This window comes from Corella eumyota, chromosome 1 (assembly GCF_963082875.1).
Source record: "Corella eumyota chromosome 1, kaCorEumy4.1, whole genome shotgun sequence".
In the NCBI taxonomy this organism is placed as follows: domain Eukaryota; kingdom Metazoa; phylum Chordata; class Ascidiacea; order Phlebobranchia; family Corellidae; genus Corella; species Corella eumyota.
In genome coordinates, this window is record NC_137490.1 from 1,207,997 (window position 1) to 1,229,236 (window position 21,240).

At 29.5% G+C, this 21,240-nt stretch overlaps 1 protein-coding gene and 1 long non-coding RNA gene across 9 annotated transcripts; one reads left to right on the forward strand and one right to left on the reverse strand.

Annotated features, from left to right (window-relative positions):
• Positions 1-125: 125 nt before the first annotated feature.
• LOC145753882 (uncharacterized) lies at positions 126-13,377 on the reverse strand. Of its 8 annotated transcripts, none has more exons than XM_082570427.1 (25): positions 13,130-13,377; positions 12,811-12,908; positions 12,422-12,536; positions 12,004-12,188; positions 11,481-11,632; positions 11,163-11,370; positions 10,652-10,749; positions 9,871-10,042; positions 9,336-9,491; positions 9,014-9,224; positions 8,331-8,428; positions 7,550-7,721; positions 7,003-7,157; positions 6,682-6,893; positions 6,118-6,215; positions 5,202-5,368; positions 4,582-4,737; positions 4,260-4,471; positions 3,688-3,785; positions 3,233-3,346; positions 2,827-2,998; positions 2,245-2,400; positions 1,922-2,132; positions 1,388-1,485; positions 126-586 (listed from the first exon to the last, which is right to left on the reverse strand). In XM_082570427.1, exons 11-15 carry the CDS (start codon positions 8,387-8,389, stop codon positions 6,211-6,213), a joined length of 603 nt encoding a protein of 200 aa, XP_082426553.1. In that variant the 5' UTR covers positions 8,390-8,428; positions 9,014-9,224; positions 9,336-9,491; positions 9,871-10,042; positions 10,652-10,749; positions 11,163-11,370; positions 11,481-11,632; positions 12,004-12,188; positions 12,422-12,536; positions 12,811-12,908; positions 13,130-13,377; the 3' UTR covers positions 126-586; positions 1,388-1,485; positions 1,922-2,132; positions 2,245-2,400; positions 2,827-2,998; positions 3,233-3,346; positions 3,688-3,785; positions 4,260-4,471; positions 4,582-4,737; positions 5,202-5,368; positions 6,118-6,210. The 8 variants fall into 8 exon arrangements, with proteins under 8 accessions (XP_082426553.1, XP_082426537.1, XP_082426587.1 ...); XM_082570411.1 differs by adding an exon at positions 5,602-5,717 and having other exon boundaries at positions 11,481-12,188; XM_082570461.1 differs by adding an exon at positions 7,913-8,028 and having other exon boundaries at positions 11,481-12,188.
• Positions 1,325-2,207, forward strand: LOC145753930 (uncharacterized). The gene is made up of 2 exons (XR_014283884.1): positions 1,325-1,460; positions 1,947-2,207. It is a non-coding gene; the product is annotated as an uncharacterized LOC145753930 (long non-coding RNA).
• Positions 13,378-21,240: the final 7,863 nt, after the last annotated feature.

A 21,240-nucleotide genomic window follows, 5' to 3' on the forward strand; every position in this document is an offset into this window, starting at 1 on the left:
CAATGTCAAGTTAATAAAAACAAACTTCTTGTAAAATTAAATTGTAAAAATTTAAAACAAACTTTTATGATAAAATCCCTTGAAAGATAATTATTTACTTAATTATTCCACCTAGTGGGCTAATATTGAAATCCAAATATTTAACCAAAAGACCATCCTAACTAATAAACCGAAAACAACAAACAAAACAGTTTATTTTATTTTATAATACTTTGTGGTGATTGAATGCCAAGTTACATTTGGTCATGAAATTTATAACTTGCTTCATAAAGTTACTGTCACAATTACGAAAATTAAAACAATATAAGAGTTCAATGAGAAAGAGTTCAACTCTGATGACGCAAAGTTTAACTCTGATGACGCAAAGATTAACTCTGATGACGAAGAGTTTAAGAAAACAAAAAAAATAAAAAATTCCAAACATTAGAAAGCTTGCAACGAAATTTAAAAACAAAATAAATTTTACAAAATTCTCGAATGTTTGAAGTTTGTTGTATTGTTTTTTACATCACCCTTTCTACCCAGTTCTGTTACCCTAGGTGGAAAACTGGGTTATAAAAATCCACTTCCACCTTTTGGTTTGTGTCTAAATAATAAAAAAAAAAAAAATTTATATGATGTATAATTTAAATTAAAATTTTTTCTTAAAAAAAAAAAAAAAAAAAAAATTTATTGTAATATTTTCATAAAAGTTGTTACTATAATAAATTTAAGGCATAACAAAGTGTCTACTATGACAAATTATGTGGATGACAAAGTGTCTACTCAGGTGTTATAAGCATAACGAAGTGTCTACTATGACGAATGTCAAATACAAAAAAGTGTTTACTGCGATATATTATTTAAGCATAACAAAGTGCCTACCACAATGAATATTAAGTATAAAAAAGTGCCTACCACGACAAATTATGTAAATAACAAAGTGCCTACTACGATAAATATTGAGTATAAAAAGTGCCTTCTACGATAAATATTGAATATAAAAAGTGCCTACTACGATATATTAAAAGCATAACAAAGTGTCTACCATGATAAATTATGTAAATAACAAAGTGCCTACTACAATAAATATTGAGTATAAAAAGTACCTACTACGATATATTATGAGCATAACAAAGTGTCTACCATGATAAATTACGTAAATAACAAAGTGTCTACTACGATAAATATTGAATATAAAAAGTGCCTACTACGATATATTAAAAGCATAACAAAGTGTCTACCATGATAAATTATGTAAATAACAAAGTGCCTACTATGATAAATATTGCGTATAAAAAGTGCCTACTACGATATATTTTGAGCATAACAAAGTGCCTACTATGACAAATTATGTAAATAACAAAGTGCCTACTATGATAAATATTGAGTATCAAAAAGTACCTACCTGCTACCCCCTCTATTCTTGCCAGGACAAAAGTGGGGATAACTTGTGGGTTGTTGCATCCTTCTTATTTGTGGTTAGTTGTATAGGTTAACATTAATCTAAAAAAAATTACAAAAGCATTCAAATTACGGTTCTACTAATTACCACACAGGACCACACATGATTGCAAAGGTCACACAGAACCACACAGGTCACACAGGACAATTGTTCACCACACAGGACAAAAATGTGTAATTGCGAAGACTGTTTTTTTGTATTTAGGATATTTTCCAATACAAGGTTAGGACAGGGGTTAAAAAAGTGTCTTATTTTTAGTATTTGTTTTTTAATCAAATAAACAGTATCCCCAAATAAACATTCAACTTGTCCTATGTGGTAATTAATAAAATCCTTTAAATTTAAAAGAATATTTGTATAAGTTGTACGAAGGTATAACTAAAAGACAAATTATTTTTATAAGGGTTTTTACAACCCTATTGCACTAACTTAAACATACAATAAAAACAAAATTTTAAAAACACTCAAAACCCAAACCTGTTTTTATCTGTAATATTGACAGGCTGTGTCCCAATGGAATAAGCATGACCACCTTGCAACAGACATGCAGCTGCATTGTCAGGACATTGAGATAAATAAATACAAAGTTCCGAGATTCATTGTGGATATTTCGACAAACATTTATGTAAATACTGTCATGTGATGTTGTGTACAGGGTTGAAAGGTCACAGATGTAGTTACACCCTTTCTAAAATGTGATTTATATTATAACTCTAACACAATATAAGGTTATAAACACAAAATAAAATTTTAATTGAAGTGATTAAGTGCTTTAAAATTTAGGGTTAAAAAATTATAACCTGTTTTGCCAGAGTTTTTCAATCGTATTTCTTTCTGTCATGATTGTAAAATTTACATTTAACTTAATCCTGAGCATCTGTGATCTTACAAGCAAGATTGGTTTCCTATAGAATGTCAACAAAACATTCATCCGATGAAATCATTTCCGGGAAACCCTGGATATATTTTGAATTAAAATAAAGTTCTAAATTAAGTGTAAAATAATTAATGAAAATAAAAATAAAAAAAGCCAATAATATTTATGTAAAATTGGCAAATCAGATATAAATACTGGTCCTACTTATTACCACACAGGTCATACAAGACAAAAAAACAAAATGCCGAAAAATGCTGAAAAAAACAAAATGCTGAAAAAAACAAAATGCTAAAAGTGTTTAGACGTTTTGTGTGATTAGAGCAACTAAAGACATTTCCGAGAAAAGGGTTAGCTCTAAAATTAATATAAAATGTCTCATTGTTGGTATTTGGTTTTTAATCAAATGACAGAATCCCAAATAAACATTCAACTTGTTCTGTGTGGTAGTTAGTACGACCTAATAAAAACTTAAAAATAAAACACTTAAAAATAACTTAAAAGTTACCAAAGTTGTTCCACAGTCAAAAGTGATGCTGCCCCAATAAAAACTCAACTGACAACATTTCTTCGTTGTGTTAAACTCAAGGTAAAAACCAACAGAACCAACCGATTCATAATTTATACTTGATGGGATTGTGGATTCTTCATAAGATAAATAAGTGGCTGGAAAAGTTTTACTGTAAAAAAAACAAAATTTAAAGTTTTTTGTAACGACAACAATTAAAAAATATGCATAATGCTACTAACACAACTGGTTTATTAATGTCATGATATAATATGACTCTGTTTCAAGATTTAGCAGTTTTATAAAAATGACCGACAAGACTGTCAGATGGGTATGTTGAAGCTCTATTAGCGTCGTCCGCCAAGTTTATAAAATGCAGAAAGAGACAGAATTTTTACAACCTTACCCTAATCTTCTTCTGTGAGTTCCGCCTTTTCCGCATTCATTTTATTACTTCCCATTTAAACCAGCGGACGACGCTAACGGAGCTCCGGTATGTTATTTTATTTATGTTGATTAACTGAAATAAATACAACCTTATAAGTTGAGAAGTTTAAGTAAGTTATTAAAAAATAAGAATTTCGATGATGCATATTTTAAATTATAGTTACTTAAAAAATTAAATTTCGTGCAACATTTTCATAAAAGTGTTCACTATCATAAATCATGTAAAATATGTCGATAACAAAGTCTCTACTACGATAAATAATAAATATAAAAAAGTGCCTACTATGATAAATATTGAAAATAAAAAGTGCCTACTGCAATATATTATAAGCATAACAAAGTGTCTACCATGATAAATTATGTAAATAACAAAGTGTCTACTACGATAACTATTGTAAATGAAAAAGTGTCTACCTGCTACCCCCTTTATTCTTGCCAGGACAAAAGTGATGATAACTTGTGGGTTGTTGCATCCTTCTTATTTGTGGTTAGTTGTATAGGTTAACATTAATCTAAACAAAATTACAAAATTATCAAAAAAACTAACATAAAATCTAAAATGTTAAGCATTTATATTTTGGTTTTACTAATTACCACACAGGACCACACATGATTGCACAGGTCACACTGAACCACATAGGTCACACAGGACAATTGTTCACCACACAGGACAAAAATGAGTAATTGCGTAGACTGTTTTTCTGTATTTAGGACATTTTCCAAAACAAAGTTAGGACAGGGGTTAATAAAAAGTGTCTTATTTTTAGTATTTGTTATTTAATCAAATAAACAGTATCCCTAAATAAACATTCAACTTGTCCTATGTGGTAATTAATAAAATCCTTTAAATTTAAAAGAATATTTGTAAAAGTTGTACAAAGGTATAATTAAAAGACAAATTATTTTTAAAAGGGTTTTACAACCTTATTGCAATAATTTAAAAAATACAATAAAAACAGATTTTCAAAAACACTCAAAACCCAAACCTGTTCTTATCTGTAATATTGACAGCCTGTGTCCCAATGGAATAAGCATGACCACCTTGCAACAGACATGCAGCTGCATTGTCGAGACATTGAAATAAATAAATATAAAGTTCCGAGATTCATTGTGGATATTTCGTCAAACATTTATGTAAATACTGTCATGTGATGTCGCTGATGGGGTCGCAAGCTCACAAATGTAGTTACACTCCTTTCTAAATTTGGATTTATATTAAATTTTAACACAACAAAAGGTTATAAACATAAAATCCAATTTTAATTTAAGTGATTAATTGCTTTAAAATTTAGGGTTAAAATTTAGAACCTGTTTTGCCAGAGTTTCCAAATCTTATTTCTTCCCATCATGATCGTAAACATAACATTTAACTTGATCCTGAGCATCTGTGATCTTACAAGCGAGGTTGGTTTCCCATAGAATGTCAACAAAACATTCGTCCGATAAAATCATTTCTGGGAAACCCTGAATATATTTTGAATTAAAATAAAGTTCTAAATTAAGTGTAAAATAATTAATGAAAATAAAAATAAATGAAGCCAATAATATTTATGTAAAATTGGCAAATCACACATAAATACTGGTCCTACTTATTACCACACAGGTCATACAAGACAAAAAAACAAAATGCTAAAAAATGCTGAAAAAAACAAAATGCTAAAAAATGCTGAAAAAAACAAAATGCTGAAAAATGCTGAAAAAAACAAAATGTTGAAAGCGTTTAGATGTTTTTTTGTGTTTAGAGCAACTAAAGGCATTTCCCAGAAAAGGGTTAGCACTGGAATTAATATAAAATGTCTCATTGTTGGTATTTGGTTTTCAATCAAATGACAGTATCCCAAATAAACATTCAACTTGTCCTGTGTGGTAGTTAGTACAACCTCATAAAAACTTAAAAATAAACACTTTAAAAATAACTTAAAAGTTACCAAAGTTGTTCCACAGTCAAAAGTGATGCTGATAAAAACTCGACTGAAAACATTTCTTTGTCGCGTTAAACTCAAGGTAAAAACCAACAGAATCAACCGAGTCATAATTTATACTTGGTGAGATTGTTGATTCTTCATGGGATAAATGAGTGGCTAGAAAAGTTTTACTGTAAAAAAAACAAAATTTTAAGTTTTTTGTAATGACAACAATTAAAAAATACGCACAATGCTACTAACACAACTGGTTTATTAATGTCATGATATAAAATAACTATGTTTCAAGATTTAGCAGTTTTATAAAAATGACTGACAAGACTGTCAGATGGGTATGTTGAAGCTCTATTAGCGTCGTCCGCCAAGTTTGTAAATGCGGAAAGAGACGGAATTTTTATAACCTTACCCTAATCTTCTTCTGTGAATTCCGCCCCTTTTCCGCATTCATTTTAGTACTTCCCATTTAAACCAGCGGACGACGCTAACAGAGCTCCGGTATGTTATTTTATTTATGTTGATTAACTGAAATAAATACAACCTTTAAGTTGAGAAGTTTAAGTAAGTTATTAAAAAATAAGAATTTCGATGATGTATATTTTAAATTATAGTTACTTAAAAAATTAAATTTCGTGCAACATTTTCATAAAAGTGTTCACTATCATAAATCATGTAAATTATGTCGTTAACAAAGTCTTTACTATGATAAATATAAAAAAGTACCTACTATGATAGGAAAAGAGCATAACAAAGTGTCTACCATGATAAATTATGTAAATAACAAAGTGTCTACTATGATATATTATGAGTATAACAAAGTGTCTACCATGATAAATTATGTAAATAACAAAGTGTCTACCATGATAAATTATGTAAATAACAAAGTGCCTACTATGATAAATATTGAGTATGAAAAAGTACCTACCTGCTACCTCCTCTATTCTTGCCAGGACAAAAGTGATGATAACTTGTGGGTTGTTGCATCCTTTGTATTTGTGGTTAGTTGTATAGGTTAACATTAATCTAAACAAAATTACAAAATTATTTAAAAAAACTAACATAAAATCTAAAATGTTCAGCATTTAAATTTTGGTTCTACTAATTACCACACAGGACCACACATGCCACACAGAACCACATAGGTCACACATGACAATTGTTCACCACACAGGACAAAAATGTGTAATTGCGTAGACTGTTTTTCTGTATTTAGAACATTTTCCAATACAAGGTAAGGACAGGGGTTAATAAAAAATGTCTTAATTTTAGTATTTGGTTTTTAATCAAATAAACAGTATCCCCAAATAAACAGTCAACTTGTCCTATGTGGTAATTAATAAAATCCTTCAAATTTAAAAGAATATTTGTATAAGTTGTATGAAGGTATAACTAAAACACAAATTATTTTTGTAAAGGGTTTTACAACCTTATTGCACTAATTTATAAAATACAATAAAAACAGATTTTTAAAAACACTCAAAACCCAAACCTGTTTTTATCTGTAATATTGACAGCCTGTGTCCCAATGGAATAAGCATGACCACCTTGCAACAGACATGCAGCTGCATTGTCAGAACATTGAGATAAATAAATATAAAATTCCGAGATTCATTGTGGATATTTCGACAAACATTTATGTAAATATCGTCATGTGATGTCCTTGATGGGGTCGTAAGCTCACAGATGTAGTTACACTCGTTTCTAAATTAGATTTATATTAAATTTTAATACAACAAAAGGTTATAAACAAAAAATCCATTCTAATTTAAGTGATTAAATGCTTTAAAATTTAGGGTTAAAAAATTAGAACCTGTTTTGCCAGAGTTTCCAAATCTCTTTTCTTCCCGTCATGATCGTAAACTTCACATTTAACTTGATCCTGAGCATCTGTGATCTTACAAGCAAGATTGGTTTCCCATAGAATATCAACAAACATTCGTCCCATGGAATAATTTTGGGGAAACCCTGTATATATTTTAAATTAAAATAAAGTTCTAAATTAAGTGTAAAATAATTAATGAAAATGAAAATAAATAAAGCCAATAATATTTATGTAAAATTGGCAAATCAGATATAAATACTGGTCCTACTTATTACCACACAGGTCATACAAGACAAAAAAACAAAATGCTGAAAAATGCTGAAAGCGTTTAGACGTTTTTTGTGTTTAGAGCAACTAAAGGCATTTCCCAGAAAAGAGTTACCACTGAAATTAATATAAAATGTCTCATTGTTGGTATTTGGTTTTCATTCAAATGACAGTATCCCAAATAAACATTTAACATGTTCTGTGTGGTAGTTAGTACGACCTCATAAAAACTTAAAAATAAACACTTTTACAATAACTCAAAAGTTACCAAAGTTGTTCCACAGTCAAAAGTGATGCTGCCCCGATAAAAACTCGACTGAGAACATTTCTTTTTCGTGTTAAACTCGAGATAAAAACCAAAAGAATCAACCGAGTCATAATTTATACTTGATGAGATTGTGGATTCTTCATGGGACAAATGGGTGGCTAGAAAAGTTTTACTGTAAAAAATAACAAAATTTTAAGTTTTTTGGCATGGTAAGACAACAAAATTTTAAGTTTTTTGGTATGGTAACGACAACGTTTTACAAAAATGACCGACAAGACTGTCAGATGGATATGTTGAAGCTCTATTAGCGTTGTCCGCCAGGTTTATAAAATGCAGAAAAAGACGGAATTTTTATAACCTTACCCTAATCTTCTTTTGTGAATTCCGCCCCTTTTTCGCATTCATTTTAGTACTCCTCATTTAAACCAGCAGACAACGCTAACAGAGCTCCGGTATGTTATTTTATTTATGTTCATTAACTGAAAAAAATACAACCTTTAAGTTGAGAAGTTTAAGTAAGTTATTAAAAAAAAATCTTTACATGATGTATATTTTAAATTATAGTTATTTAAAAAATTGAATTTCGTGCAACATTTTCATAAAAGTGTTCACTATCATAAATCATGTAAAATATGTGGATAACAAAGTCTTTACTATGATAAATATAAAAAAGTACCTACTATGATAGAAAAAGAGCATAACAAAGTGCCTACTACAATATACAATATGAGTATGAAAAAGTGTCTACTACAATAACTTTTGTAAATGAAAAAGTGCCTACCTGCTACCCCCTCTATTCTTGCCAGGACAAAAGTGATGATAACTTGTGGGTTGTTGCATCCTTCTTATTTGTGGTTAGTTGTATAGGTTAACATTAATCTAAACAAAATTACAAAATTATCAAAAAAACTAACATGATATCTAAAATGTTCAGTATTTATATTTTGGTTCTACTAATTACCACACAGGACCACACATGATTGCACAGGCCACACAGAACTACATAGGTCACACAGGACAATTGTTGACCACACAGGACAAAAAATGTGTAATTGCGTAGACTGTTTTTTGTATTTCGGACATTTTCCAAAACAAAGTTAGGACAGGGGTTAATAAAAAATGTCTTATTTTTAGTATTTGATTTTTAATCAAATGACAGTATGCCCAAATAAACATTCAACATCATTAAATTAATTTTGTCATTTTTTCCCGTCGCATTGTTGTAATATTAATTGTATATCGTATTTATTATTTACTTTTATCAATGCGCGAAAAAACAAAATAAAAATAAACATGTCCTATGCGGTAATTAATAAAATCCTTCAAATTTAAAAGAATATTTGTATAAGTTGTACGAAGGTATAACTAAAAGACAAATTATTTTTATAAAGGTTTTTACACCCTTATTGCACTAACTAAAACATACAATAAAAACAGATTTTTAAAAACACTCAAAACCCAAACCTGTTTTTATCTGTAATATTGACAACCTGTGTCCCAATGGAATAAGCATGACCACCTTGCAACAGACATGCAGCTGCATTGTCAGGACATTGAGATAAATAAGTATAAAGTTCCGAGATTCATTGTGGATATTTCGTCAAACATTTATGTAAATACTGTCATGTGATGTTGTGTACAGGGTTGAAAGGTCACAGATGTAGTTTTACTCTTTCTAAAATTGAATTTATATTATAACTCTAACACAATATAAGGTTATAAACACAAAATTCGTTTTAACTTAAGTGATTAAATGCTTTAAAATTTAGGGTTAAAAAATTAGAACCTGTTTTGCCAGAGTTTTCAAATCTTATTTCTTCCTGTCATGATCGTAAACGTAACATTTAACTTGATCCTGAGCATCTGTGATCTTACAAGCGAGGTTGGTTTCCCATAGAAAGTCAACAAAACATTCGTCGATGAAATCATTTCCAGGGAAACTCTGTATTTATTTTAAAGTAAAGTTCTAAATTAAGTGTAAAATAATTAATGAAAATAAAAATAAATGAAGCCAATAATAATTATGTAAAATTGGCAAATCAGATATAAATACTGGTCCTACTTATTATCACACCGGCCATACAAGACAAAAAAACAAAATGTTGAAAGCGTTTAGACATTTTTTGTGTGATTAGAGCAACTAAAGTCATTTCCCAGAAAAGGGTTAGCACTGAAATTAATATAAAATGTTTCATTGTTGGTATTTGGTTTTCAATTAAAATACAGAATCCCAAATAAACATTCAACATGATCTGTGTGGTAGTTAGTACAACCTCATAAAAACTGAAAAATAAACACTTTAAAAATAACTTAAAAGTTACCAAAGTTGTTCCACAGTCAAAAGTGATGCTGCCCCGATAAAAACTCGACTGAGAACATTTCTTTGTCGTGGTAAACTCGAGATAAAAACCAAAAGAATCAACCGAGTCATAATTTATACTTGATGAGATTGTGGATTCTTCATGGAATAAATGGGTGGCTAGAAAAGTTTTACTGTAAAAAAATAACAAAATTTTAAGTTTTTTGGCATGGTAAGACAACAAAATTTCAAGTTTTTTGGTATGGTAACGACAACGTTTTACAAAAATGACCGACAAGACTGTCAGATGGGTATGTTGAAGCTCTATTAGCGTCGTCCGCCAAGTTTATAAAATGCAGAAAGAGACGGAATTTTTATAACCTTACCCTAATCTTATTCTGTGAATTCTGCCCCTTTTCTGCATTTATTTTAGTACTACCCATTTAAACCAGCGGACGACGCTAACAGAGCTCCGGTAAGTTATTTTATTTATGTTGATTAACTGAAATAAATACAACCTTTAAGTTGAGAAGTTTAAGTAAGTTATTAAAAAATAAGAATTTCCATGATGTATATTTTAAATTATAGTTATTTAAAAAATTAAATTTCGTGCAACATTTTCATAAAAGTGTTCACTATCATAAATCATGTAAAATATGTCGTTAACAAAGTCTTTACTATGATAAATATAAAAAAGTACCTACTATGGTAGAAAAAGAGTATAACAAAGTGTCTACCATGACAAATTATGTAAATAACAAAGTGTCTACTACGATAACTATTGTAAATGAAAAAGTGTCTACCTGCTACCCCCTCTATTCTTGCCAGGACAAAAGTGGGGATAACTTGTGGGTTGTTGCATCCTTCTTATTTGTGGTTAGTTGTATAGGTTAACATTAATCTAAACAAAATTATCAAAAAAAAACTAACATGAAATCTAAAATGTTCAGCATTTAAATTTTGGTTCTACTAATTACCACACAGGACCACACATGATTGCAAAGGCCACACTGAACCACATAGGTCACACAGGACAATTGTTTACCACACAGGACAAAAATGTGTAATTGCGTAGACTATTTTCTGTATTTAGGATATTTTCCAATACAAAAATCAAATAAACAGTATCCCAAAATAAACATTCAACTTGTCTTATGTGGTAATTAATAAAATCCTTCAAATTTAAAAGAATCTTTGTATAAGTTGTACGAAGGTATAACTAAAAGACAAATTATTTTTAAAAGTGTTTTACACCCTTATTGCACTAACTAAAACATACAATAAATCAAATTTTCAAAAGCACAAAATTCAAACCTGTTTTTATCTGTAATATTGACAGCCTGTGTCCCAATGGAATAAGCATGACCACCTTGCAACAGACATGCAGCTAAATTGTCAAGACATTGAGATAAATAAATATAAAGTTCCGAGATTGTGGATATTTCGACAAACATTTATGTAAATACTGTCATGTGATGTTGTGAATGGGGTCTTAAGCTCACAGATGTAGTTACACTCCTTTCTAAAATTAGATTTATATTAAATTTTAACACAATATAAGGTTATAAACACAAAATCCATTTTTAATTTAATTGATTAATTGCTTTAAAATTTAGGGTTAAAATTTAGAACCTGTTTTGCCAGAGTTTCCAAATCTTATTTCTTCCCATTATGATCGTAAACGTAACATTTAACTTGATCCTGAGCATCTGTGATCTTACAAGCGAGGTTGGTTTCCCATAGAATGTCAAACATTCATCCCATGGAATCACATTGGGGAAACCCTGGATATGTTTTGAATTAAAATAAAGTTTTAAATTAAGTGTAAAATAATTAATGAAAATAAAAATAAATAAGGCCAATAATATTTATGTAAAATTGGCAAATCAGATATAAATACTGGTCCTACTTATTACCACACAGGCCATACAAGACAAAAAAACAAAATGCTGAAAGTGTTTAGACGTTTTTTTTGTGTTTAGAGCAACTTAAGGCATTTCCGAGAAAGGGATAGCACTGAAATTATTATAAAATGTCTCATTGTTGGTATTTGGTTTTCAATCAAATTACAGTATCCTAAATAAACATTCAACTTGTTCTGTGTGGTAGTTAGTACGACCTCATAAAAACTAAAAATAAACACTTTAAAAATAACTTTAAAAGTTTTTAAAAGTTGTTCCATAGTCAAAAGTGATGCTGCCCCGATAAAAACTCGACTGACAACATTTCTTCGTCGAGTTAAACTCGAGATAAAAACCAACAGAATCAACCGAGTCATAATTTAAATTTGATGAGATTGTGGATTCTTCATAAGATTAATGGGTGGCTGGAAAAGTTTTACTGTAAAAAAAACAAAATTTAAAGTTTTTTGTAACGACAACAATTAAAAAATATGCATAATGCTACTAACACAACTGGTTTATTAATGTCATGATATAATATGACTCTGTTTCTAGATTTAGCAGTTTTATAAAAATGACCGACAAGACTGTCAGATGGGTATGTTGAAGCTCTATTAGCATCGTCTGCCAAGTTTGTAAATGCGGAAAGAGACGGAATTTTTATAACCTTACCGTAATTTTCTTCTGTGAATTCTGCCCCTTTTCCGCATTCATTTTAGTACTACCCATTTAAACCAGCGGACGACGCTAATAGAGCTCCGGTATGTTATTTATTTATGTTGATTAACTGAAATAAATACAACCTTTAAGTTGAGAAGTTTAAGTAAGTTATTAAAAAATAAGAATTTCGATGATGTATATTTTAAATTATAGTTACTTAAAAAATTGAATTTCGTGCAACATTTTCATAAAAGTGTTCACTATCATAAATCATGTAAAATATGTCGATAACAAAGTCTCTACTTCGATAAATAATAAATATAAAAAAGTGCCTACTATGATAAATATTGAAAATAAAAAGTGCCTACTACGATAACTATTGTAAATGAAAAAATACCTACCTGCTACCCCCTCTATTCTTGCCAGGACAAAAGTGAGGATAACTTGTGGGTTGTTGCATCCTTCTTATTTGTGGTTAGTTGTATAGGTTAACATAAATCTAAAAAAAGTAACAAAATTATTTAAAATAAAGTCATAATAAAGTGTACAAAACAAAATTAAACAAAAAATAAATAAAGCCAACAAAATTGGCAAATCATAGGTAAATATTGGCCCTACTCACAGGCCATACAAGACAAAAAAACATAATTTTATAATTGCCTGACGATTAAACTACTGATTAAGTGTTGGGTCAGTAAAAGCTCATAATGTTTATAGTACCTTGCTCAAGTGTTCTACAGCATAAGAGCAGTGGAGATCGAATCCAGGACCTCATGTAGTGAAGGCAATTGTTCTGACCAAGTGACCTTTACATCACCAACCAAACATGCTGCCAATATTAAATAACTACATTTTACAAGCAGTTTTATAAAATTGATTGGCAAAACTGCCAAACAGTTATGTTACTTTATTCACATTGATTAGCTTAAAAAATACAACTTTAAACCTAAAAATTCACTTTTACTGAATTATTAATTTAAAACATCTTTAAAAAAGTAAAAGGTTTTTTACCTTTAGGTAATTACCCAAATTTTAGTGATGACACTTTCAAACAGTGCTTATCCTCATTTTCTTAATTCATTTTCGAAATATTGTTTTAAATTCGTTCAATTATTTGGGTTCGAGGTATCAACCTTTATAAAGTCATATAACACCTAATTAAATTTACATTAGCTATTATAATGATTTACAAGCCTTTAAATGTTGGTGCAAATATAAATTTTAGGTTGCCAGAAGCTTCGGCCGTGAGAACAACTTATTAAAATTTTTTTATGTATTATACTTTTTGTCAAATTTTATTTTGAATATCGGTAAAATATGGTCTTAAGCTGACATTTTATGCGGCAATTTTGTCACCGACCCCCCGCGTTTTTTGCAGGCCGAACCTTCTGGCCGAAGCTTCTGGCCGAAGCTTCTGGCCGAAGCTTCTGGCCCCCTGAATTTTATATAGAACATAACTAGATTTGCTACAATAAACAATTTGAATAAGTAATTAAATAAATTATTACAGTTTTATTTAACCTTTACGAACCTACAATAATGGTGTTCGGATGTTCATGTGAATGTTTGTTTTAAGTTTGGCAGGTTTCTATAATTTGTCCGAATGATATCTGATCCCATTTCAATATTAAAACAATTTTAATATTTTTATATAAGATCCTATTATTTCTGAAATATAAAATCATCGTTAAATCATATTTGTACAATTCATTAAGTTCAAAGATGTTATGAATCGAGTCATTTAAAAATATGTACTAATAAATTGGTTTTAATAAACTAAAGAATATGTTGTAACTCTGCATATAGAAAAACAAACAATATAAGAGATTAACATTCAAATTAACAAATTAAACACAAATGAGAAGAAATACAAAAAAAGTTTGAAGTATTATTAAAAGATTGTGTTTAAATTAAGCCAAATACAAAATTACAAACTAAAACCAAACTGTTGTATAAGTATTACAAAAGACAAATGTTCAAAGAAAAAATAGACACTTTTTAAGTTTATAATTTTACAAATATCATGAATTAATATACCACAAATCTGCATAAATAAAACTGTTTTAAACAAAAATGAAATTAAATCAGGTTGATTTTTATTGATTTTAGTTAAGTTTAAAATTTCTTTACAACAAACTTTAAAATAAATTGCATGGCATTACATTTTCCAACCCAGTCCTGACAAAACATAATCCTTCTTAGATTCTGGCCAGTTTCTTGGTAGATTGTGAGCGAAGTTTGAAAATTAGTTAATGCGTCTTTATATTGACCTAGCTTATAATTGCATTTTCCAATATTATAATGGTCATTAGCAATGTCATCGCTTTTAGTTGGATCGTCAACAAATTGTTGGTGGATTTTAAGTGAAATTTTTAAATCGGATAATGCTTCTTTTAAATGACCAACCTTATATTTGCATTTTCCAATCCAGTAATTATCGTAGGCAACGTTACTGCTCTTAGTTGGATTGTCATCGTCTAGTTGGTGGATATTAAGTAAATTTAGGAAATTGAACAATGCTTCATTATATTGACTAAGATTATATTTGCACAAACCAATCATCCGAAGATGATAACCTGGAAAATAACTGCTTTTAGTTGGATAGTCATCCATTTGTTGGTCATTTTTAAATGCAGTTAGAAAATCAAATAATGCTTCTTTATATTGACCGAGCTCATGTTTGCATTTTCCAATCCAATGATGATTACAACTAACATTCATGTTTTTAGTTGGATGGTCATCAGTTTGTTTGTAAATTTTAAGTGAAGTTTGTAAATCAAATAATGCTTCTTTATGTTGACGGAGCTCATATTTACACAATCCAATCCAATGATGATTACTAGCAACACCCCTGCTTTTAGTTGGATTGTCATCAGTTTGTTTGAAAATTTTAAGTGAAACTTGAAAATCGAATAAAGCTTCTTTATGTTGACCAAGCTCATATTTACACATTCCAATCCAGTAATGATTACTAGCAACATCCCTGCTTTTAGTTGGATTGTCATCAGTTTGTTTGTAAATTTCAAGTGAAACTTGAAAATCGAATAAAGCTTCTTTATGTTGACTGAGCGTGAATTTCCCCAAACCAATCCAATAATGGTAACTAGCAACATCCCTTTCAGTTGGATTGTCATCAGTTTTTTTGTAAATTTCAAGTGAAACTTGAAAATCGAATAAAGCTTCTTTATGTTGATCGAGCTCATATTTACACTTTTCATTCCAAAGATGATTACTAGCAACATTCCCGCTTTTAGTTGGATAGTCATCCATTTGTTGGTTATTTTTAAATGAATTTCGAAAATCAAATAATGCTTCTTTGTATTGACCAAGCTCATGTTTGCATTTTCCAATCCAATGATAATTACAACAAACATCAATGTTTTTAGTTGGATGGTCATTAGCTTCTTTGTAAATTTTAAGTGAAGTTTGTAAATCAGTTAAAGCTTCATTATGTTGACCGAGCTCATATTTACACAATCCAATCCAATGATAATTACAAGCAACAAACTTGCTTTTAGTTGGATTGTCATCAGTTTGTTTGTGAAATTCAAGTGAAATTTGAATATTGGATATAGCTTCTTCAAATTGACCGAGCTCATATTTACACAATCCAATCCAATAATGATTACTAGCAACATCACTGCTTTTAGTTTCATAGTCAGCAATTTGTTGGTAGATTTGAAGTGAAATTTGGAAATCGGATAAAGCTTCTTCATGTTCACTGGATGTAAATTTGCACAAACCAATCCAATGATGGTTACTAGCAACATCCCTGCTTTTAATTGGATTGTCAGCAGTTTGTTTGTAAATTTCAAGTGCAACTTGAAAATTTAATAAAGCTTGTTTATGTTGACTGAGCTGATATTCACACATTCCCATCCAATGATGATTACTAGCAACGTTCATGCTTTTCATTGGATCGCCGTCATTTAGTAGGTAGAATTTAAGTGAAACCTTAAAATCGGATAAAGCTTCTTCATATTGACCGAGTTCATGTTTGCACAAACCAATCCAATAATGACAAAGAACAACATCTAGCTGTAAGTTGTTAGTGAATTCAGGTTTGCATTTCTTTTGGTTCCACCATTTTATAGCAAAAGTAAAAAAACCTAATATTCGACATAATTCAGGAACCAAAAATATTTCAGGTTTTTCTATTTTAGTTAAGTTAAACAAGTTTTTTTGAAATGGTTGAATTATTAAAAAATATTCAACAATGCTTTTAACTCCAACTGTGTTATTTATAAATTCACTTTGTATTTTTGATTGTTGAATCATATCGTCTTGTGATTTCTTATCCATGTATACTCTTAATCTTGTCTCACATGCAACAGCAATGGCAAATTTAAGATTGCAACCGACTTCTTCAGTTAATTTATTATCTTGAATAAGACTTTCTACAATATCAAAGCAACACGATTCTTTAATGCCATGAATTTTTCCGATTGCTGAAATAAATACAGTTGAACTTCTGTAAACCATTCTTTTTATGTTTAGGTTTTCAGTGTTCGATAACTCATGTAATTGGGTAAAAACATTAAAATCTTTTTTGTTTTCATCGATTTGTTTCTTTACATTTAATTGAAATTGTTCTTTGTCCAAACTACCTATTTCCTTATTAACTTTTTTCTGAAATTGTTGATATATTTGTTGATTGCCAGCAACAAAACATGATGTCATTAACATGTCAGCTAAGTGGTAACCATTTTTTTTATCCTCCTCTGACCCAATAAAACTGGCCATTTTGCTAACAGTTTGAATAAGTTCAAGTGTAAATGGTTTGTTTTCTGTCTCAACTTGTCTTCCTAGTGGAGATTTACAAGCATGTGGCATCATTCCATCAAAGGAAATGCCAAGAGGTGTTTTAGCATCATAAAACTTAATTTTAGTTGGATCTTTACTGTTTAAACTTGGAATTTGAACTCTGGATATGTTAGTTTCTCCAAGATTAATCAAAATAATTTGAAAGATCACAGCAAACCACCTAAAATATTCCTTTATTTTTTCTTGATCATTTTCTGACATGTTCCTAACTTTATCATCCAAAACTATAATGTTTTCAAAATCAGAGTAAGGAGTTATTTCCCTTCGTGAAAGTGATCCAAGTCCCACTAAAGCATATTTACATGGAAGTTTTCCCATTCTTCTTATGCAAAACTCTGCAAGACGTTTCATAATCTTTGTATAATCTTCACTTATAACCTTCTGCAGGTTGATTATAGCTTTAACTTTTTCACTTTTAAGTTTTGTAAAGTTTTCATTAGATATGTCTTTATTAATCTGAATAATAGTTTTGAGGGTTTTTTTAACCCTTTTTCTCATGTCTGCAACATCTTCAGCAATTAGTTTAGAATAATTAATTAAATCTGCTTTTTGTTTTTTTGCATTTGCAACTCTAAGTAATTCAAAGCAAAATTGACGAAGATCTTGTTTAATTTCTTCCACATTTTCAGGTTTTCTAACAATAGCTGCATTCAGTAAAACTGCACTTTGAATTAATTTAATTTTGTCAGCTTGTTGTAAACCTTCAGTTTTGTAAATTAAACCAAGTTTATGGAAAAGTTTTGCAGATTGTTTTGGAAATTTTTCTTTTCCATTTTTGTAACAAATTTGTTTAAGTTGTTTAACAATCTCTTCTTCTGTACCCATTGTTGTGTAATAAACGTCTTTGTTTGTTAATTTACTAACATTTTTTTTGAAATGCAAAATCACAATTTACTAATAAAAAAAAGGTAGTATTTAATAAAAAAAATAAAAAAAAACGTAAGTTTATTTTTACGTCAAATATTTTAACAAACTTTAACACTTTATACTCATTAAAAAAAGTACATTGCTAAAACTTAGAAAGGCCAGGAGATAACCAAAAAAATTATTCAATTTTAGGTTTTTAAAATTAACTGTTGCAAGCATTAAGAACTATTTAATAAAATTTAATCAAGATTTACATTTTTTTTAGCCTATTTATCCATATACAAACTTTCTCTTTTCTAACGACAATAAGATAGGAGACATTGACCTTAAAATGTTAATGCAACTAACTGGTTGATATTATTGGACTTTATATAATTACTCTGGTTTTAAACCATTGCTGATGAATTGTTTTTATTAATGTTAAATAATAGTCAACGCCCCACCTTTGTTTAATAAATTACAACGAACCAATCGCTGAACAGCAACGCCCCCATATCTAAACGGGTCTCGCTGATTCGATTGCCTTAAAAAAACATAGACTTTGCTATTGATTGCCTTAAAAAACATAGACTTTGCTTTTGATTGCCTTAAAAAACATAGACTTTGCTTTTGTACTTGCGATAAAAACTTGTTTAAGCTGTAACTTTCGGCACCAGTATATTTTATTAACATTCTTCTTAATAAAGGTCAACCGGCAGCGTGGTGTAGTGGTAAGAACACTTGCTACACTATACATTGGGTCGTGGGTTCAATCCTCATTGACCTCATGCTGTAGCGCTCTTAAGTAAGGCGCTATAAACGGTATGAACTCTTGCTGAGCCAGCACTTAATCAGCAGCATAATTACCGGGCAATTATAATCTCTATAATATTCCAAACCGCCACAGGTAACTCGAGACTGGGTCGGAGTAATTGATGTTTTTCTATGTTTAAGTCGTGTATTCGACTTTCCCACATCGAGGATAAAGATATTTACATAAAAAAGGCATTTTAAAATGAGTTTGTAAAATGTTTACACTTTGAAGTCCGGAAATTTATTATCACGTGACCTTTTACAACCAATCACGAGAAGCTGATTTTCAAAATAATTTTTTTTTTAAAAATGGGTTATTCGAAAATGCCGTTTTAATTAACATTGGGTGAAAACTAGTGATGTGTCAAAAGAATCGTAAATCACCGAATTTTAAAGCTATTTCTCGATTACCTGATTATTATCCAAAATCGGCAGATAGGTAAACCTAAAAAACCTACACGAGTATATCTGTATAGTTTTAGTTCTTGGATACTTTATTGCTAATTAAACATAGGACGACCACCTTTTGTGTAAAAAACCGTTACACAGCGCGTCTTTATAATTTTGCTTAAACTGTAACTTTCGGCACCCGTACATATTACCTACATTTAATTTAATAAACATTTAAAAACTAAATAAGCCTATCTCATAAAAGGGTTGGGTTAAAAGGGATTAAAAAAAAATTTTCATTGTCAATTTTTTTCGGTAGTATAATATTAATTCTTTATGTTGAATTAAAAACATTACGCTCTTTAAACTAACTCTAGATAAATAATTAAATATAAAAAAAATAAATTAAGTTTTTATTTTGTACGCCGTGTAATGTAATTATGACATCATAAGACAGCAAGATGACGCGGGACCAGATTTTGTAGAACGAATTTTATATAAAAAATCACAAAACAAAAGAAAATTTATAGTTCCCAGGTTATTGAACTATATTGGACTACGTTATTACTTATAACGATCATGTAGTGCTAGGATAATTAATTGCTTAACAAACACAAGGATAACGATGCACGTTGTTACTAAATATTCAAAGACAAACACTTGTTAAAATACAACGACCTTATCGTTAAACAACAACACCCAATATTTCCAATAACAATCCTTGCTAACGAAGCAAAAACTTTAAATTCTCATAAATCTTGCCTTAAAATAAACATAGACTTTGTTTGAGTACTAGCAATATGATTTTGCTTAAGCTGTACCGTTCGGCACCCGTACCAACATTTAATATTATTAAATAAAAAAGGTTTCCTAAAGAGAAGGGTTGACTAATAGGAAATATACAAATATTTTTATTTTCGACAAAACAGCGTTTTTTTTTTTTTTATAAAACGCCTTTTTTTACAAAATGACTTTTAATGATATTTATATACATTACTTTATAACGTTGTTAAATCAAAAACACTAAATTTTAAAGTAACTTAAATTTATTAAATATAATACGTAAATCCCATATCTTAAATATGTAATTAAACATTTTTGTTGTATGCCTTTTAAAATAAATATATATAATTATAATTTATTTTTTGATACGCCCAGTAATGTTATTATGACATCATAAGCTAGCAAGATGACGCAAAGAGTTTAAGAAAATTATTTTATAAGAAATATTGGAAACCTAAAAAACCTACACGAGTATATCTTTTTTATTGCTAATTAAACACAGGACGACCACCTTTTGTGTTATAAAACCGTTACACAGCGCGTATTTATAATTTTGGTTAAACTGTAATTTTCGGCACCCGTCAACCTACACTCATTTTATTGAACATTTAAAAACTAAAAAAGCATTACCCAAAAAAGGATTGGGGTTAAATTGGGTTCATGAAAAACGTTATATTTCAAATAAATTGGCTTTCAAGAACTTAAAATTTCTGATTAAATGTTAATTAAGACCTTAAATTGCGATAACTTTTAATAAAAATAAGTCAAATTTATTAAATAAAATATGAAGTAAAAAGCAAATCATTGAACTGCTTTTAAAGTACTTGTCGCATTTAGATAAATATTTTTTGTAATTATTATGACATCATAAGGTAGCAAGATGACGCGGTAAATATACCTGGGTACGTGATTACCTTAACGTTTACAGTTCTAGGAAAAGCGTCCAACACTTGTTTATTAAAATACAACGAACCAATCGTTAAACAGCAACGCCCCCATGTTTAAACAATATAGGTCTCGCTAATAAAGTTAATACTTCTAAGCATCATAAATATAGTCCTTAAACGACCATAGACTTTGCTTTTGTACTTGCTTGCGATAGAACTTTGCTTAAGCCGTTTCGGCACCCGTATTTTTACCAACCTATTTTTTATTAACTAGGGCGTTTACAAAAA

Excerpts from the sequence above, each read along its gene's own strand:
- LOC145753882 (XM_082570419.1), bottom strand. The coding sequence starts at position 8,389 with ATGCAACAACCCACAAGTTATCATCACTTTTGTCCTGGCAAGAATAGA. Across the intron at positions 7,722-8,330 it reads AAGAATAGAGGGGGTAGCAG|TAAAACTTTTCTAGCCACCC; the intron begins GTAGGCACTTTT and ends TATTTTTTACAG. Across the intron at positions 6,894-7,002 it reads TGGAAACTCTGGCAAAACAG|AAACGAGTGTAACTACATCT; the intron begins GTTCTAATTTTT and ends AATCTAATTTAG.